This window comes from Hipposideros armiger, unplaced genomic scaffold (assembly GCF_001890085.2).
Source record: "Hipposideros armiger isolate ML-2016 unplaced genomic scaffold, ASM189008v1 scaffold_428, whole genome shotgun sequence".
NCBI lineage: Eukaryota > Metazoa > Chordata > Mammalia > Chiroptera > Hipposideridae > Hipposideros > Hipposideros armiger.
The window spans coordinates 1281023-1297885 of record NW_017731778.1 but is presented as its reverse complement, the minus strand read 5'-3'; the positions used below and the strand labels follow the sequence as shown (position 1 = coordinate 1297885).

General features: G+C 36.8%; 1 protein-coding gene across 1 annotated transcript in view; it reads left to right on the top strand.

Annotated features, from left to right (window-relative positions):
* Positions 1–16863, top strand: part of L3MBTL4 (L3MBTL histone methyl-lysine binding protein 4) — a 484034-nt gene that overhangs the window by 86818 nt on the left and 380353 nt on the right. Inside the window, 2 exon segments of the mRNA XM_019664701.1 lie at positions 13466–13544; positions 15075–15177. Of these exon segments, the coding sequence (XP_019520246.1) occupies positions 15171–15177 (7 nt within the window). The 5' untranslated portion in view covers positions 13466–13544; positions 15075–15170.

The window sequence follows — 16863 nt, the reverse complement described above, 5'->3', positions numbered from 1 at the left end:
TTGGTTCTTTGGTAGGAGCTCGAAAAACATGACACCTTTAAAATCCCACCACAGTGAGAGCATAACCTTCTTCTGATGAATGTCTGCTTTCCATGTCGTTTGAGGCAAATCATCACATAGGGACCAAGATCATTTGTGCACCACATTGTTGTAAACAGTCCACGTCTTACCACTAGCTATCAGTTACTTCAAAAAACTATTGTTTTCCTCACGTTTAATGAGCATATTGCAGATGTTTATCTGCACCGTCAAATGAATTTCTTTGAGTTCATGTGGAACCCAAATATCAAGCTTGCTTAAGTATCCCAGCTTCTTCAGGTGGTTGTGAACACTTGAATGATGGATGTTCAATGTTTCTGCAATCTCTCGTGTCGTATAATGCGGGTTTGCCTTGACCAATGCCTTTATTTTGTCGTCATCAACTGCGGTGGGCCTCCCTGATGGAGACGCATCATTGAGATCAAAATCACCAGCACGGAATTTCGTGCACCATCTTTGGCACTGACGTTCTTGTACAGCATTATCACTATAAACTTTATGCAACTTTTCACAAGCTTGACGCATGTTCTTCCCTTTATGGAAGTAAAACAGTAAAATATGGCAAAAATGCACAGGTTGCTCTTCCATCTTCAACTTGTTGCAAAATCTCCAAAACTTAGCCAAATCACTCAATTTATTTTAGAATGAAGTTAGAACTGTCAGCTGTCAAATGACATAGCAATAACATAGATGTGAATGACTCTAGTACTTCTAAAAATGAACTAGTGCCATCTGTTGCAAACATGCATCATGACTTTTCCGACAACCCAATAAACAAGGTAAAGATTTATATCTCACGGATCTAGAAAAAATAAAAACAGCCCAAAGTTAGCAGAAGGAAGAAAATAGCAAAAATTAGGGCAGAAATAAACAAAATAGAAATTAGAAAAAACATAGAAAAAAATCACTGAAACTGAGTTGGTTTTTGAAAAGATAAAATATTAGCAACATAACTGATAAACCCTTAACTGAGTTAATTAAGAAACAGAAAATTCAAATAAATAAAATCAGAATTGAGAGAGGAGATGTTACAACTGATGCCACAGAAATAAAAAAGTTCATGAGACTATCATGAAAAATTATATCTCAATAAACTAAGTAACAGAAGAAATGGATAAATTTGTAGAAATATACAACCTACCAAGACTAAATCATGAAAAAAAATAGAGTCTGAACAGATCTATAATTACTATGGAGATTGAGTCAGTAATAAAAAAATGCCCAAAATTTAGACAAGAATTAATGCCTTTCCTTCTCAAACTCTCCCAAAAACTGAAGAGAATACTTCCAAATTCATCTTAAGAGGCTAACATTACCCTAATGCCAAAGCCAGACAAAGGTACCACAAGAAATAAAAGCTATAGGCCAATATCCCAGAAGAATATAGATTGAAAAATCTTCAACAAAATATAAGCAGATTGTATCAGCAGCACATTAAAAGGATTATACACAAAATACTCAATGGGATTTATCTCTGGTATGTATGGAAGGATGGTTCAATATACAAAATCAATGAATGTAATACACTACATTAATAGAATTAAAGGTCAAAATCACATAATCATCTCAATAAATGCAGAAACATATTTGACAGAATTCAAAACACTTTCATGATAAAAACTTTCAACAAACTAGAAATAGAGGGAAAGCATCTCAACATAATAAAGGCCATATGTGAAAACCCTGACATTACACTTCCTCTGATAATTCAGTTTTCATATTTACCCTTATATTTCAGGGCTCACTCATTTGTTTCATTGGTCTGTTTGCCTATCACTGCACAAACATCACACTGCCTTAATAACTGTATCTTAATAATAAGATGATAAGGTAAGTAATTTCATGTAGCTGTTCTTAGCTGTTTTTTTCTTGATCTTTGGTTTTTTCGTTTTAGGAAAAGCTTTACAATTTCATGAAAGGTGATATTAGAATATTAACTAGTGTTGTACTGACTTATAAATTAATTTCAGAATTGTTGCCATCTTCACAATATTGGGCCAATCCATCTCATTTAAAATTTTTAACTCTTTTTTTGTTTCGTATTCTCTTCAGTGCCTTATTATTTATTTGTAATCTTTTTGATTATTCTAGTCTCAGTCTATTCTGCTTCTCCAGTTTTCTTTTATGGTATCAATGACTATATTTTAAAAACAGCTTTATTGAGATATAATTTGGATACCATATGTTTCATGCATCTAAAGCACACAATTCAGTGCTTTTTAGTGTATTTACAGATATACAACCATCACTGCAATCTAATTTTAAAACATTTTGTTCTCTCTGAAAGACAATACCCATTAACAGTCACTTCCGTTTCCTACCTCTTACCCCTAGGCCTAAGGAAACAACAATCTACTTTCTATAGATTTGCTTAATTTGGACATTGCATGTAAATTGAATCATACAATATATGGTCTGTTGTGACTGGCTTCTTATAATGTTTTCAAGGTTCACCTATGCATCAGTGCCTTATTTCTTTTTGTTTCTGAATACTGTTCCATGTTATGTATATACCACATTTTATCCATTCATCAGTTGATATAGCCTTTGGGTTGTTTTTACTTTATGGCTGTTATAAATCATGCTGCTATGAGTACATGTGTATAAGTTTTTCTGTGGACATATGTTTTCATTTCTCTTAAGTATATGCTTAGGAATGGGATTCCTTGTTCATTTTGTTTAATATTTTGAGGAACTGACAAATGTTTTCTAAACTGGCTGCACCATTTTACCAGCAATGTGTGAGGGCTCCAGTCTTTACACATTCTTGTTATTGTCTGTCTTTTATTATAGGTATCTTAGTGGATGTGAAGTGGTATCTTGTGTTTTTTAAATTTTTATTCCACTGATGATTGAGTGTCTTTTCATGTGCTTATTGGCCATTCGTGCATCTTCTTTAGGAAAATGTCTGTTCAAATCCTTTACCTGTTTTTTAGCTAGTCTTTTTATTATTGAGTTGTATAAGTTCTTTTCATATTTTTAATGCAAGTCTTTTAGATATGTGATTTGCAAATATTTTCCCATGCTATAGGTAGTGCTTTCACTTTCTCGATAGTATTATTTGTAGCATGAAAAGTTTTAATTTTCCTTTAATCCACTTTATCTATTTTATACTTCAGGGTTATATCCAAGAAACCAGTACGTAACCTAAGGGCATAAATATTTGCTCCTGTATTTTCTTCTAAGAGTTTTATGGTTTTAGCTCTTATATATAAGCTTATGGTCCATTTTATTTATTTATTTATTTATTTTTAAGATTTTTTTTTTAATTGGGGAGTTGGGGGGATGGGAACAGTGCTGGGGAATTGGGGGAAGGGGAACAGACAAGTTGCTGTCGTTTTGTTCTTCAGTCTAGTTGTGGAGGACGTTGCTTCACTGGCCCAAGTTGGCACCATCATTGCGCTCTTCCCAGGCGAGGCACATCAGTCGCCGGCTTCTGGACAGCCGCTCATTGTGGCTGCTGGCTGCTCACGCTGGCTGCTGGCGACACACGGTAGCCCATGGCAACCCACTGCCACAGGGGCTGCATCCTACGCCGTCGCCGGCGACTCACGGCAGCCCAGCTCCAGGTTGAGCTGTTGTTCAGCATCTTAGCTGTGGAGGGCAGTGTCACTGGCCCTCATATGTGGGATCCGAACCAGGGCCCTCTGGCATCCCAAGCCAGTTCTTAACCATCGCGCCACTCGGCCGGCCCTTATGGTCCATTTTAAATTACTATTTGTATATGGTGTGAGGTCCAACTTCATTCCTTTTCATTTGAATATCTAGTTGTCCCAGCACCATTTGTTGGGGTATTCTTTCCCTACCAAATTATCTTGACACCCTTGTTGAATATTATTTAACCATAGATGTATAGGTTTATTTTTAGAACATCAATCTATTCCATTGGTCTTGTATGTCAGTCTTTATGCCAGTACCATACTATCTCGATTACTGTAGCTTTGAAGGAAGTTTTATTTTTGTTTTTTCTTTAGCTGAGCCATCCTGCCACCTGTTGGCAGCTCAGTGGCAGCTCAGCTCGGGCCAGGCATCGAACCGCTGTTGCTCAGAGCTCAAACTCTTGAGTGAGCTCTTAACCAACTGAGCCACTCAGCTGGCCCTTGAAGGAGGTTTTGAAACCAGGAAGTCCTCTAACTTTTTTCTTCTTCTTTTTTTTTTTTTTGATTGTTTTGGCTAGCCTGGGTTCCTTATATTTTTGTATGAATTTTAGGATCAATTTATCAATTTTTGCAAAAAAGCCAGCTGGGATTTTGATAGAGATTGTGTTGAATCTGCACATCAATTTGGGAAATGTTCCTATTTTATTTTGTTTTGTTTTGTTTGTTTATTTGGTTCTTTAGATTCCACATAAAAGTGAGATCATATGGTATTTGTCTTTCTCTGTCTGACTTTTTTCACTTAGCATAATACCCTCTAGGTTCATCCATGTTATCACATTTTTAAAATTAAATTTTCCAACCCATGAACAGGAATATCATTCCATTTATTTACTTGATGTTTTTTTCTTTTTTATTAAATTTATTGGGGTTACATCAGTTAGTAAAATTATATAGGTTTCAAGAGTACACTTCTATAATACTTCATCTATATATTGTAAATGAAGTAAGTTCTCTTTCCATCACTATATGTTTACACTCTTCTACTACCCCCACCTTCTCCCTTACCCTCTGGTAACTACTAAACTGTTGCTGTGTCTATGAGTTTTTGTTTGTTTCTTAGTTTGTTGCTTTCAGTTTTATATCCCACATATGAGTGAAATCATATTGTTCTCAGCCTTTTCTGACTTATTTTATTTAGGATGATAAGATCTATGCACGTTGTTGCAAATGACAGTATTTCATCTTTTTTATGGCCGAGTAATATTCCATTGTATATGTACCACATCTTGTTTATCCAATCATCTATCGAGGATGCTTTGGTTGTTTCCATGTCTAGGCCACAGTGAATAATGCTGCAATGAACATAGGGGTACATATATCTTTATGGATAAATGTTTTCAGATTTTTGGGGTAGATACCCAGAAGAGGTATTGCTGGATCATATGGTAACTCTATTCTTAAGTTTTTGAGGAACCTCCATACTGTTTGCCATAGTGGCTGTACCAATTTACATTCCCACTAGCAGTGTATGAGAGTTCCTTCTTCCCACAATGTCTCCAACACTTGATGTTACTTATATTGTTGATAATAGCCATTCTAACAGGTGTGAGGTGGTATCTCATTGTGGTTTTGATTTGCATTTCCCTAATAGCTAGTTAAGTTGAGCATCTTTTCATATACCTGTTGACCATTTGTATGTCTTTTTGGGAGAAGTGTCTATTCAGGTCCTCTGTCCATTTTTTAATTGGATCATTTTTTTTTCTTAAAGATTTTATTGGGCAGTTGGGGAAGGGGAACAGTGTTGGGTAATTGGGAAAGGGAACAGCCAAGTTGTTGTCCTTTAATCTTAGTTGTGGAGGGCACAGCTAGCTACTCAGTTCTAAGTTTAGTTGCCATCCAGCTGCCGTTGCGGCTGCTCAGCTCAAGGTGCTGTGTTCAATCTTAGTTGTGGGTGGGTGTAGCCCACTATCCCATGAGAGAGTTGAACCAGCAACCTTGTTGTTAGGAGAACATGCTTTCACCAGCTGAACCATCCTGCCACCTGTTGGCAGCTCAGTGGCAGCTCAGGTCGGGCGCAGCTCATTGGCCCATGTGAGAATTGAACCAGCGATGCTGTTGCTCAGAGCTCGAGCTCTTAACCAACTGAGCCACTCAGCTGGCCCAAGGATCGTTTGGTTTTTTATTGTTGAGTTGTACAAGTTCTTTATATATTTTGGATATTAGCCCCTTATTGGAGGTGTTGTTTGCAAATGTCTTCTCCTGTTTGGTTGGTTGCCTCTTTGTTTTGTTGATGGTTTCTTTTCTTTGCAGAAACTTTTTAGTTTGATATGGTCCCATTCATTTGTTTTTCCTTACACTTCCCTTGCCTTTGAGGTCGAATTTGTAAAATCTTCTCTAAACCCAAGGCCCATAAGCTTAATACCTATGCTTTCTTCTATGCAATTTATCATTTCAGGTCTTATATTTAGGTCTTTGATTCATTTTGAGTTAATTTTGGTATTTGGTGACAGATAGCAGTCTGGTTTCATTCTTTTGCATGTGGCTTTCCAATTTTCCCAGCACCATTTATTGAAGAGGCGTTTTTTTTGTTTGTTTTGTTTTTTCCATTGTATGTTTTGGGTTCGTTTGTCAAATATTCTTTGCCCATATGTGTGTAGGCTTATTTCTGGGTTCTCAATTTTATTCCACTGGTCTGTATGTCCGTTTTCCTGCCAATACCATTCTGTTTTGATTATTGTTGCTTTGTAGTATAAATTGAAGTCAGGGAGTGTGATACCTCTAGCCTTGTTCTTTTTTCTCAGGATTGCTTTGTCTATTCGGGGTCTTTCGTTATTCCATACAAATGATGTGTTTTTTTTTGTTGTTGTTCTATTTCTTTAAAAAATGCCATTGGGATTTTGATGGGGATTACATTAAATCTGTATATTGCTTTGGGTAATATGGCCATTTTAACTATATTGATTCTTCCAATCCATGAACATGGAATATCTTTCCATTTCTTTGTTTCTTCTTCAATTTCTTTTAATAATTTCTTGAGTATCAGTGTATTGGCCCCTCACATCCTTTATTAAGTTTGTTCCTAGATATTTTATTCTTTTAGTTGGAATTGCAAAAGAATTGTTTTTCCATTTCTTTTTCTGAAATTTCATTGTTAGTATATAGGGACACAATAGATTTTCACATATTGATTTTGTATTGTGCAACTTTACTGTATTTTTTTATTGTCTCTAATAGTTTTTTTGGTGGAATCTTTAGGGTTTTCTATATAAAGAATCATGTTGTCTGCAAAAAGTGACAATTTGACTTCTTTATTTCCAATTTGAATGCCTTCTATTTCTTTCTCTCACCTGATTGCTCCGGCTAGGACTTCCAATACTATGTTGAATAACAGAGGTGAAGAGGGCATCCTTGTCTTCTTCCTGATCATATAGGAAAAGCATTCAATCTTTTGCCATTAAGTATGATATTAGCTGAGGGTTTATCATATATGGCCTTTATTATGTTGAGATACTTTTCTTCTATACCCACTTTATTAAATGTTTCAAACATAAATGGATGCTGTATCTTATCAAATGCTTTATCTGCATCATTTGAAATGATCATATGATTTTTATCCTTTATTTTGTTTATGTAGTGTATCACATTGATTGATTTGCACATGTTGAACCATCCTTGTACCCCTGGAATGAACCCCACTTGATCGTGATGTGTAATCTTTTTAATGTTTTGTTGTATTCGATTTGCTACTATTTTGTTTAGGATTTCTGCATCTGGATTCATCAGAGATATTGGTCTGTAGTTTTCTCCTTTTGTGTTATCCTTACTAGGTTTTGGTATCAGGGTAATATTGGCCTCATAAAATGAGTTAGGAAGCACCTCCTCTTCTTCAATTTTTTGGAAAGCATTTGAGAAGGACAGGTATTAATTCATCTTTGAATGTTTGGTAGAATTCACTAGTGAAGCCATCCAGCCCTGGACTTTTGCTTTTGGGGATGTTTTGGATGATTATTTTAATTTCCTTACTGTTGATTGTTTTATTAGACTGATAGACCATTAATTTCTTTTTACAATGTTTTATATTGGGTTGTTGGGAAAGTCATGATGTATTTTTCTATATATGATATATAAATGATGTATTACAGAATTATACACTTGAAACCTATGTAATTTTACTAACCGTTGTCACCCCAATAAATTTTAATTTAAAAAAATGAAAAGAAAAAATATTGATTAGTATTTTATATTTTTTAATTAAATTTTTTGGGGTGACATTGTTTATTGGTTAGTAAAATTTTATAGGTTTCAAGTGTACAATTCTATAATACATAATCTATATATTTCATTGGTTGTTCACCACCCGGAATCAGTTCTCCTTCCATTACCATATATTTGATTCCCTTTTCCCCTCTTCTGCCACCCCTTCTTCCCCCTTACCCTCTGGTAACCACTAAACTGTTGTTTTTATCTATGACTTTTTGTTTGTTTGTTTGTCTTGTTCCTTTGTTGCTTTCAGTTTTATATAGTATAAAACTGGTCAGTATTTTCTATAATTTAAATTTCACCAGGACTGAATTCTTCTCCCATAGGCTGATTCTATTGACTGTCTTTTTAGCACTTGATTTCTTTGTGTAGTTTTGAATTTTGACTTGCAAACACACTTTGAATAGGAGGACTTTGTTTACTCATCTGCATGTGCCCACTTTCCCCTGAGTTTTTGGTTTTTGTGGTTGCTTTGCCTAGTTCTCTGGGGCCCACCTCCTGGTAAGGCGTTAGTGTCTGCCATTCCTGAAATCTTAAACTCATAGCTATAACCTATAGCTCCAGGCACTTGAGGCTGAAGTTCAGTTTGGCTTCCATTCATGATTGGTGGAGCCTTCTGCCACCTCTTGGCTTCAAGGGTAAACCTGGCTCCAACACCCATCTTATGTTGATCCTTTGACTCCTAACTTGGCTCCGCCTTTTTTTGCTTTGGAGCCCACAAGACTCAAAGCTTTAGCCTCACTTGCCACTTTGTTTTTAACTTGCTGCAGGTTAACAATAGTTATTTGGTGTATATTTTAATGACTTTGTTCTCTGTTTACAGCAAAGAGGTGTCTTAAAGGAAGGATATACAATGCGTTCTTGGCAGGAAGTTCTCAAAAATGGATTTTTAGAAACTTAGTTGGCTTAAGACCTCAGTATGGACCAAACCTCCTAAGAGATACTGTCTTATAAGGAGGTAGCGAGAAATGTTTATTTATGTTAACTTCAAGATACTTTTGAATGGAGTATAAAATGTTCTAGAAAGAATTCGGACAGGTAGGCCTTAAAACAGGCTTATTAGACTTATTGCTATGCTTATGTTCCCTGGGACATGTGTCTTTGGTACTTTTGCTGTTGTGTGCGTGTGTGTGTGTGTGAGAGAGAGAGAGAGAGAGAGAGAGAAGAAGAAGAGGAGGAGAGGAGGAGGATGGGGAGGGGGAGGAGGAAGGAGGGAAGAACAGAATATGTTTCTGATTATCTGAGTTTATTATAGCTGCACTGGTGAAAGAAAGGACTCAGATTTGAAGAAATATCTAGCAAATGTTAACTGTTTATAATATTTTGAGTTTCAGACAACCCCATGTGATACCCTTTGGACCTTTAATCTTGGGACTTCCTGTTCTATTATTATAAACCATTGTATAAGACACATCAGTGCACATTAATACATGGTTGCTGCTCATTTGTTAAGATTCCAACATATATAATAAAAGTGAAGTTTAAAAAAAATTATGGGAGTAGGTGTCTGCTCTGATGTAAGTAAAGTGACAATACAAAGAACCTATAGAGATAAGCTCTACAGGAGGGCCAGGGGTTTTTCACAGGAACTTTAGTGTCAGTTTCTTACTTAGATTGTTGTATGTGGCAAGAGTTTGGCTAGTGTACCTGAATGGTTAAGTGTCATATAACTAAACTGATGGCATAGTGTGGTGTTTAAAGGAAGGGCTCTCAAATTGTACTGCCTGGGTACTTATTTGTTGTGTAACCTAAGGCAAGTTATTTAGCCCCTCAGTGTTTCCTCATCTGTAAAATGCAGGTGATAATGGCTTTGAAAAGGTTATGTTGTCATAAATATTAATAAGTATTAATTGATAGTCTGTATGCAGAGGAATTATGGCTATGCTAGGTTGTATATGAGTATTCAGGTAATGTGAGTTATTAAGTGGGAGCAGTAGTTCATGCAGCAGTTGTCAAAATGCATTCAATTGTAATCATTTATTAATTTATTCAAACACCCACTGCTATGTATTATTAACATTGAGTATCAACTGGATAAATACATTTTATCCTGGCAACATCTTTGAAATAATGGGAAATCAATGTAATAGTCAGATATTTGTATTCAATATTTTGGTGCTAAATACACTTTAAATTCTAGGCAACATCCTAGAAGCAGCTGAAATATTCTTTCATATTGCATTTTCTGTTCTGTGTTGGACATATTCTCACTCCTCTGAACACCATGTGAATTACCCATTTGTATTTCTTTAATGGCATGCGTTATATTTCTTGTTAATTTATGTATGTTTCTTATCCATACAGTAACCATACGATTTATTGTTTAAACTGGAACATTTTTGGGGAGTGAAAGGCAGTGATATTAATACTTATGCCAGGATGGGAGGCAGAAGGCAGAACTATCCTGGGTTATCAAGGCTATATGGCTACTTTACTTATTTCCCTTTCTAGAGTGTCTGATAAATCATCCTTATATTCTGCAGAGTACCCGTGACTGTCTTGATGATAATAGGTGGTCAATAAATATTTTCAAAAGAATTACCAAAAAGCAACTGAAAATAGGCAGACAGTGAATTATTTTTATTTATAGAATTATTTAATTTGAAGTATTGAAATTGTTCATATGCTTTCTAAATAACAATCTAATTTGTCTGCTTAATTAGAAGGTCAGTAAGACAGATGTTTGGCAATGTGCAAACACAGTTCTAACATGAAGAGAAATCAAACTGATTAAGTGGATTAATTTGCAATATCAATGCACTATTTCCAAATTTTCTGCAGAAATGTGAATTATCTACATATATTTATTGGTCTTGTTTTTTAAAAATATACGTAGAAGGTTATTTACTTAAAAGCACTTAAAAATAACCTTGTCTATTATAGTTATTGCTTGGGTGTTGTTACAAAGCCACAGTATACTGGGGTGCACCTCTGCCCAGCCACTGTTCACCTTTACTTCCCCTTGATGATATGTTTCTATAGTGTGTTTTAGAATCTGATGTTATTCTTCCTTGGCTCTCAAATTTTTTAATTTTTCAAAACTCAACAAGGAGGCATGTGGCTGATGTGACATTTAGGGCCCCCTTGGGAGTAGATAATGTATCATGGACAATCAGAATAATGTATATATTTTGATACTGTCCCAAGGATATCAGGTTGAATGTATATCTAAATAAGTGTTCTAATTGGTTGGTTAGAATACATCCTGTGAATTAACATTTGAAGGAACTATATAAAGCTTCCCTGTCAGTTTTTCTCTGTGTCAGCCTGTCTACCAGCTACCTACCTAGCTAGCTATCATCATCTACCATATTTCCCCATGTATAAGATGCACCCTTTTTAAAAAAATTGGGGGTCTAAAAACTGGGTGCATCTTATACAGTGGTTGTAGATTATTTTACTTGCATTTCCTGCAAGTGATGAGGAGTTGTATGAATTTTATGATGACTAAAACTTGAGTTCAATAACCTTATGTAATACATTTTTTTCAAATTTCAGGCCCCAAAATTAAGGTGTGTCTTATACATGGGAGCGTCTTATACATGGGGAAATACGGTACATATCATCCATCTCCCTAGTATTATATTTGATGGAATATCGTATTTGATTCCTTTTTTGTCTGGCAGTAAAATCTTATATGGGCTGTTGGATACTTTTTGTGTTGCTGCTTTAATATTTCTATATCTAAAGGGAATTCAATTGTTACTAAATAGTATTTTGAAACTTCTTAGTGTAAAATAATTTCATTTTTTCCAATACATAATAATCTAAATTTAGGCTTCCTTGTTTTTAAAAAACAAGCCAGAGTTATTGAGATAATTACCAGGGATTAGCAAAATAGATCACCTTAATGGCGAGGAGAAAAATCTTCAATAGCCAGATGATTTCAGTTTGACAAGCCATGGGGTATTATTAGTTGTGAAATGCAAGCCAGCTTTGGCAGTGCTTATGTCTTATGCAATCATACTTTGCTAAAGGCATCAAGTCTAAGCTGTTCATCTGCATAGATGTTCAGAAAATTACTGGGAGCTAGGTATGATAAATTGTATTTACATCCTACAAAATGAATGTGATATTATTAAATTTGGTAGGTAAGTACTTGTCTTAAGGACATTAATATCATCTGGCTAGAAGGAAATGGAAATGAAGAAGTGGGTCATTTGTTTGTTTGTTTGTTTTATATATGAAAGAAAAAGGGAAAGTTGTTGTTAAGTTTGAGACCTATGCTGGCTCTAGTCATACAGTATTCTAAAAGGATTAATGTATGGATCAAGAGCTAATATTCATTGGACTTAGGTGCTTTGAGGCACCTCTGTAATTCAGAGATGTGCTTATGCTGTTCAGGGGAACAAACATATTGAGAGTCTGCTGTGAGCCAACTACTATCTAGACAATGGAAAATAAGGATCAGTATCAAAATTCTTGTCATCAGGATGCTTATAAAGGGAGACATACTACAAACAAAAAATGTAGTATAAAGTGTTGAATGCTTGGCGAAGATAAGTACAGGTACAATGAATTTTAGGCAAGACACACCTGGTCCGTTGGGAGCAGGAGGTAAGCAAGGAAGGCTTTCCTCAAGGATGTGAAGTCTCTTTTAGTTGAAGCATAAAGAAAGAGTAAGAGTTGGAGAGATTGAAAAAGGGCGGGTTTAGTAGTAGGCAAGGTATTCCAAGGTTGAGGGACCAGCAAAAATATGGGACTGAGAAGCTGCAGGTATGTAGTGTCCCAGAGGAGTGCAAAACCTGTGGATTGACTGCAGCATATGATTGGAGGTGGTCAGGGAGTTAGTGAGAATAGAAGGAGAAGATGAATTCAAGACATATTTACTAGATTAAAAATCAGCAGAACCTGGTGACAGAGTATGAGGTGTGATGTAAAGGATCAAAGGATGAAATGATGGTAACTCCTAGGTCTCTGGCTCAGGTAAAGTCAGGGTTGCAAGAAAGGTGTCTTTGAATTAGAAAAAGATGCATTTTCTTCCTTGGAGATGTAGTAATCCTGTGGCATGGAAAATGGCACGTGTGCAGAGCCCAGGGTAGATTTCAGTTTCCATTTGCCCCTTGGCTTGGTGCTCTTGTGCAGTGCACAGTCTGAATAACTGTAAGGGGCACATATTGGGCAAATGGGTAGCCAATGGTGTCATTAGTGCCAACTAGGAAGAAAGTAGAATTGGGAGGCAGTGAGAAGGGAAATGAACTCGGTTGTGAATATGTTCAGTTTGTAGTATTTAAGGTCATTTGTTCAGGTAGAAATATCAGGGAAGACGTTGGATATATGATTCTAAAATATTGGGAACTATAGAGGAATTAGATTATTAAACATTTTAAAATTACATGTTGATTGCAGTTAAAAGTATTCAAAGTGAACAAATGACTTTTTGAATTATAGCTTCAATGGCACTTGTGCAGTACTAGTGGTTTGTTTTCCAAAGTGGTTAACCTGCTCTATCAAAAAACTCACTCCAAATAACTTTTCAAAGAATATGCACTACTGTTTATTAATGTACGGAATAATGGTCATGATAACTTGGATTGGTAAGTTTTGTTTCATTTTCTTTGTTCCAGATTACTGTGTTATGCCTTGTATGGTTAAGACCTCTTACCAAGAATACCTTGGCTTGGCACTTGTGGACAGTCAGGTCATGTGAGTACAGAAGCTGTACAGGCAGATTGTAACAAAACCCAACTGGTTAGATCAGCTAAGTAAAAATTAAAAAATTTCATGATAGATAAGGCCAAAAAGATAATACCTATTTTTTGGTGTGATGTAAATTCTAGATGAGGTAGAAAACTCATCTCTTTTCTCAATTATAATACTAGGAGCTATAAAATCAACAGTGCTATTCTTATGTCAGCACATTTATTAGAATATTTATGGCAACCAATTATAAATATTGAAAGCATGTTTCTTGATTTGTTTTTGTGATTCTAAAGGTACAAAAACCTCTCAACTTGTGGGAATATAAAGTAAAGCATAGGGAATATAGTCAGCATATATGGTAATAACTATTTATAGTGCCAGGTAGGTACTGTTGAATAACTATGATGTACACCTAAACCTAATATAATATTGTATGTTAACCATATTTTATTTATTTATTTATTTATTTATTTATTTATTTATTTATTTATTTATTTGTTAGCTCTATTTTAATAAAAATCTTAAAAAAAAAGAACTATCAAGCCATGAAAAGACATGGAGAAAATATAAATGCATATTACTAAGTGAAAGAAGCCAATCTGAAAAGGTTATGTACTGTGTGATTCCAAATGTATGACATGCTTGAAAAGGCAAAACTATGATGACAGTAAGATCAGTGGTTGCCAGGGGTTAAAGGGGGAGGGAGAGAGGAGTGGGCAGAGCACCGAGGATTTTTAGGGCAGTGAAACGCTTCTGTGTGAAACCGTAATGGTAGGTACATGTCATTATATATTTGTCCAAATCTATACAACATACAACACCAAGAGTGAACCCTAATGTAAATCATGGACTTCCAGTGATAATGATGTGTCAGTGAAGGTCCATTGATTGTAACAAATGTCCCACCCTGGTAAGGGATGTGGATAGTGGGGGCAGTTGGTGTATGTAAATGGGTAATATGGGAACACTGTGTACCTTCCACTCAGTTTTTTTTTTTTAAAGATTTTTAAATTGGGGAATTGGGGCAGGGGAACAGCGTTGGGGAATCGGGGAAGGGGAACAGACAAGTTGCTATCCTTTTGTTCTTCAGTCTAGTTGTGGAGGATGTCGCTTCCTTGTTGGTATTATCATTGCGCTCTTCCCAAATGAGACAGATCAGTCTCCGGTCTCTGGATGGCAGCTCATGCCAGCTGCCGGCCGCTCACACTGGCTGCCGGCCACTCATGGTAGCTTATGGCAGCCCACTGCAGCCCTGCTGCAGCCTATGCCATCGCCGGCAACTCATGGCAGCCCAGCTCCAGGTCAAGCTGTTGTTCACCATCTTAGCTGTAGAGGGCACAGTGTCACTGGCCCTCATGTGGGATCCAAACCGGGGCCCTGCTGCTCAGAGCTGGCATCCCAAGCCAGCTGTTAACCAACACGCCACTCGGCCGACCCCACTCAGTTTTGATATGAACCTAAAACTGCTCCAAAAAATAAAGTCTATTTAAAAAGAAAAAACTTCTCAACTTTTTATATGGCACTGTTTTTCAGAAAAACACTGCTAAGGAGTGCTAAAGTGGCAATGCAACAGCTCAACAGGAAGAGGAAGCTTAGTATGGATTCCAAAGAGCGTTTGAATCAGGATGGATGCTTGGTAAGATGTCAGTTTCTAGACTCTTTCTCATAGTTTCTGCTCACTGTGGGAAATCACATTCTAATTGTATACTTTATACCACAGTGAAGGTGTTTGTTCAATCAGTCCAAACTGGTTGGTTGAATTTTATGTATAGTGGTATAGAATATGTGTCATTACAGTCTAGTACATTTTAAAAGGCAGTCTTCATTTTAAAAGTGAAAGGAGAACTTTTTTCTTTTAGAAAGATGGAGGTCATTGATCTTTGCCAAGTACAGGACAGAGATTGTGAACTCTAGAGGGCTGCATTTGTCAGGGTTCTCCAGAGAAACAGAACCAGTAGTAGTTGGCAGTCCTGTCACAATTGCTGTTCACAATTTGTGTACCTACTTGATAATGATGAATTATATGTACATGTATATATATGGAGCGGGGGCGTGGGGTGGGGGAGAGACAGAGAGAGACAGAGAGAGAGAGAGAGAAAGAGAGAAATTTATTTTAAAGAATGACTCATGCAATCATGGGGGCTAAGCCTGAAATCTACAGATCTACAGGGCAGGTTGGCAGTCTGGACACACAGAAGAATTGATGTTGTAGTCTTGAGTCCAGAGGCAGTCTGGAGGCAGAATTCCTTCTTCCTTGGGTGAGGTCAATCTTTTTTCTCATAAGGCCTTCAACTGATTGGATGAGGCCCATCCACATTGTGGAGGGTAATCTGCTTTACTCATTGTCTACTGTTTAAATGTTAATCACAACTAAAAAAACACCTCACAGTGACATCTCAACAGCTAGAGGGTATAATATGCATCTTGCCTCTAGTCACCTGTGCTGTTTCCTTATAACAAGTTTTTGTATTCCTACAAATTTCAAGATGGGCAGACGTGAACAGGGGACCTCTGTGGTGACTGTTTTGGGATTAGTGGGTCATTAGAGCATTCTCATTGTGACCATCTCATGGGCTCTTATTATGTATTTGGGTGTGGGTTTGGGGGTCGTCATTGGGTAGTGGTTATACATTTACAAATTACAGTTGGTGAAATGACACAGTGTTACACATTCTTTGGTTCAGTGCCAGGTTAGGAGTGGTTTGATGAACTCCAGACATTGAATGAGACATGTCAAGCGATAATGTGGATGGTGCTTGGTTTTGAGACATTAAATACAGGCCTATGTCAAGCTATAGAGCTGTTCCCCCACAGCCCCACTGGGAGGTGGGGTGGTTTAGTGTGGGGCTGAGGTCCAGTTCCCCTTGAGGTCCAGATTGGTTTCATCTCATTGACCAGTTCCATCAGATTTGAGTGCTCTAAATGTATCCCAGAGACCTTGCTCTCTAAAGGTTGCTTGGAACAGACTTGGGAAGGCCTGTGTCTGTCTCAAGTTATGTGAAGATGCCATCTTTCTCAGCAGTTCTGGTTTGCTGTGTCATGCCCTCTGAGGAGACAGGGTGTTTGATGTGTTCCAAGTTATTTTTGGATAGTGCTTCTCCAGCTGTAGTCTCTGGACCACCTGCATCAGCATCACCTGGGGGTTTGTTAGAAACGCAAATCCTGGGGGTCTACTCCAGACCTTAGTGAATCAGATACACTGGGGGTGGGGCACAGCAATTTATATTATAGTTTACCAAGCCCTGCAGGTGATTCTGATACATGCTCATATTTGAGAACCATTGTCTTAGAGCAGGGGTGTCGAACTGGCGGCCCACGGGCC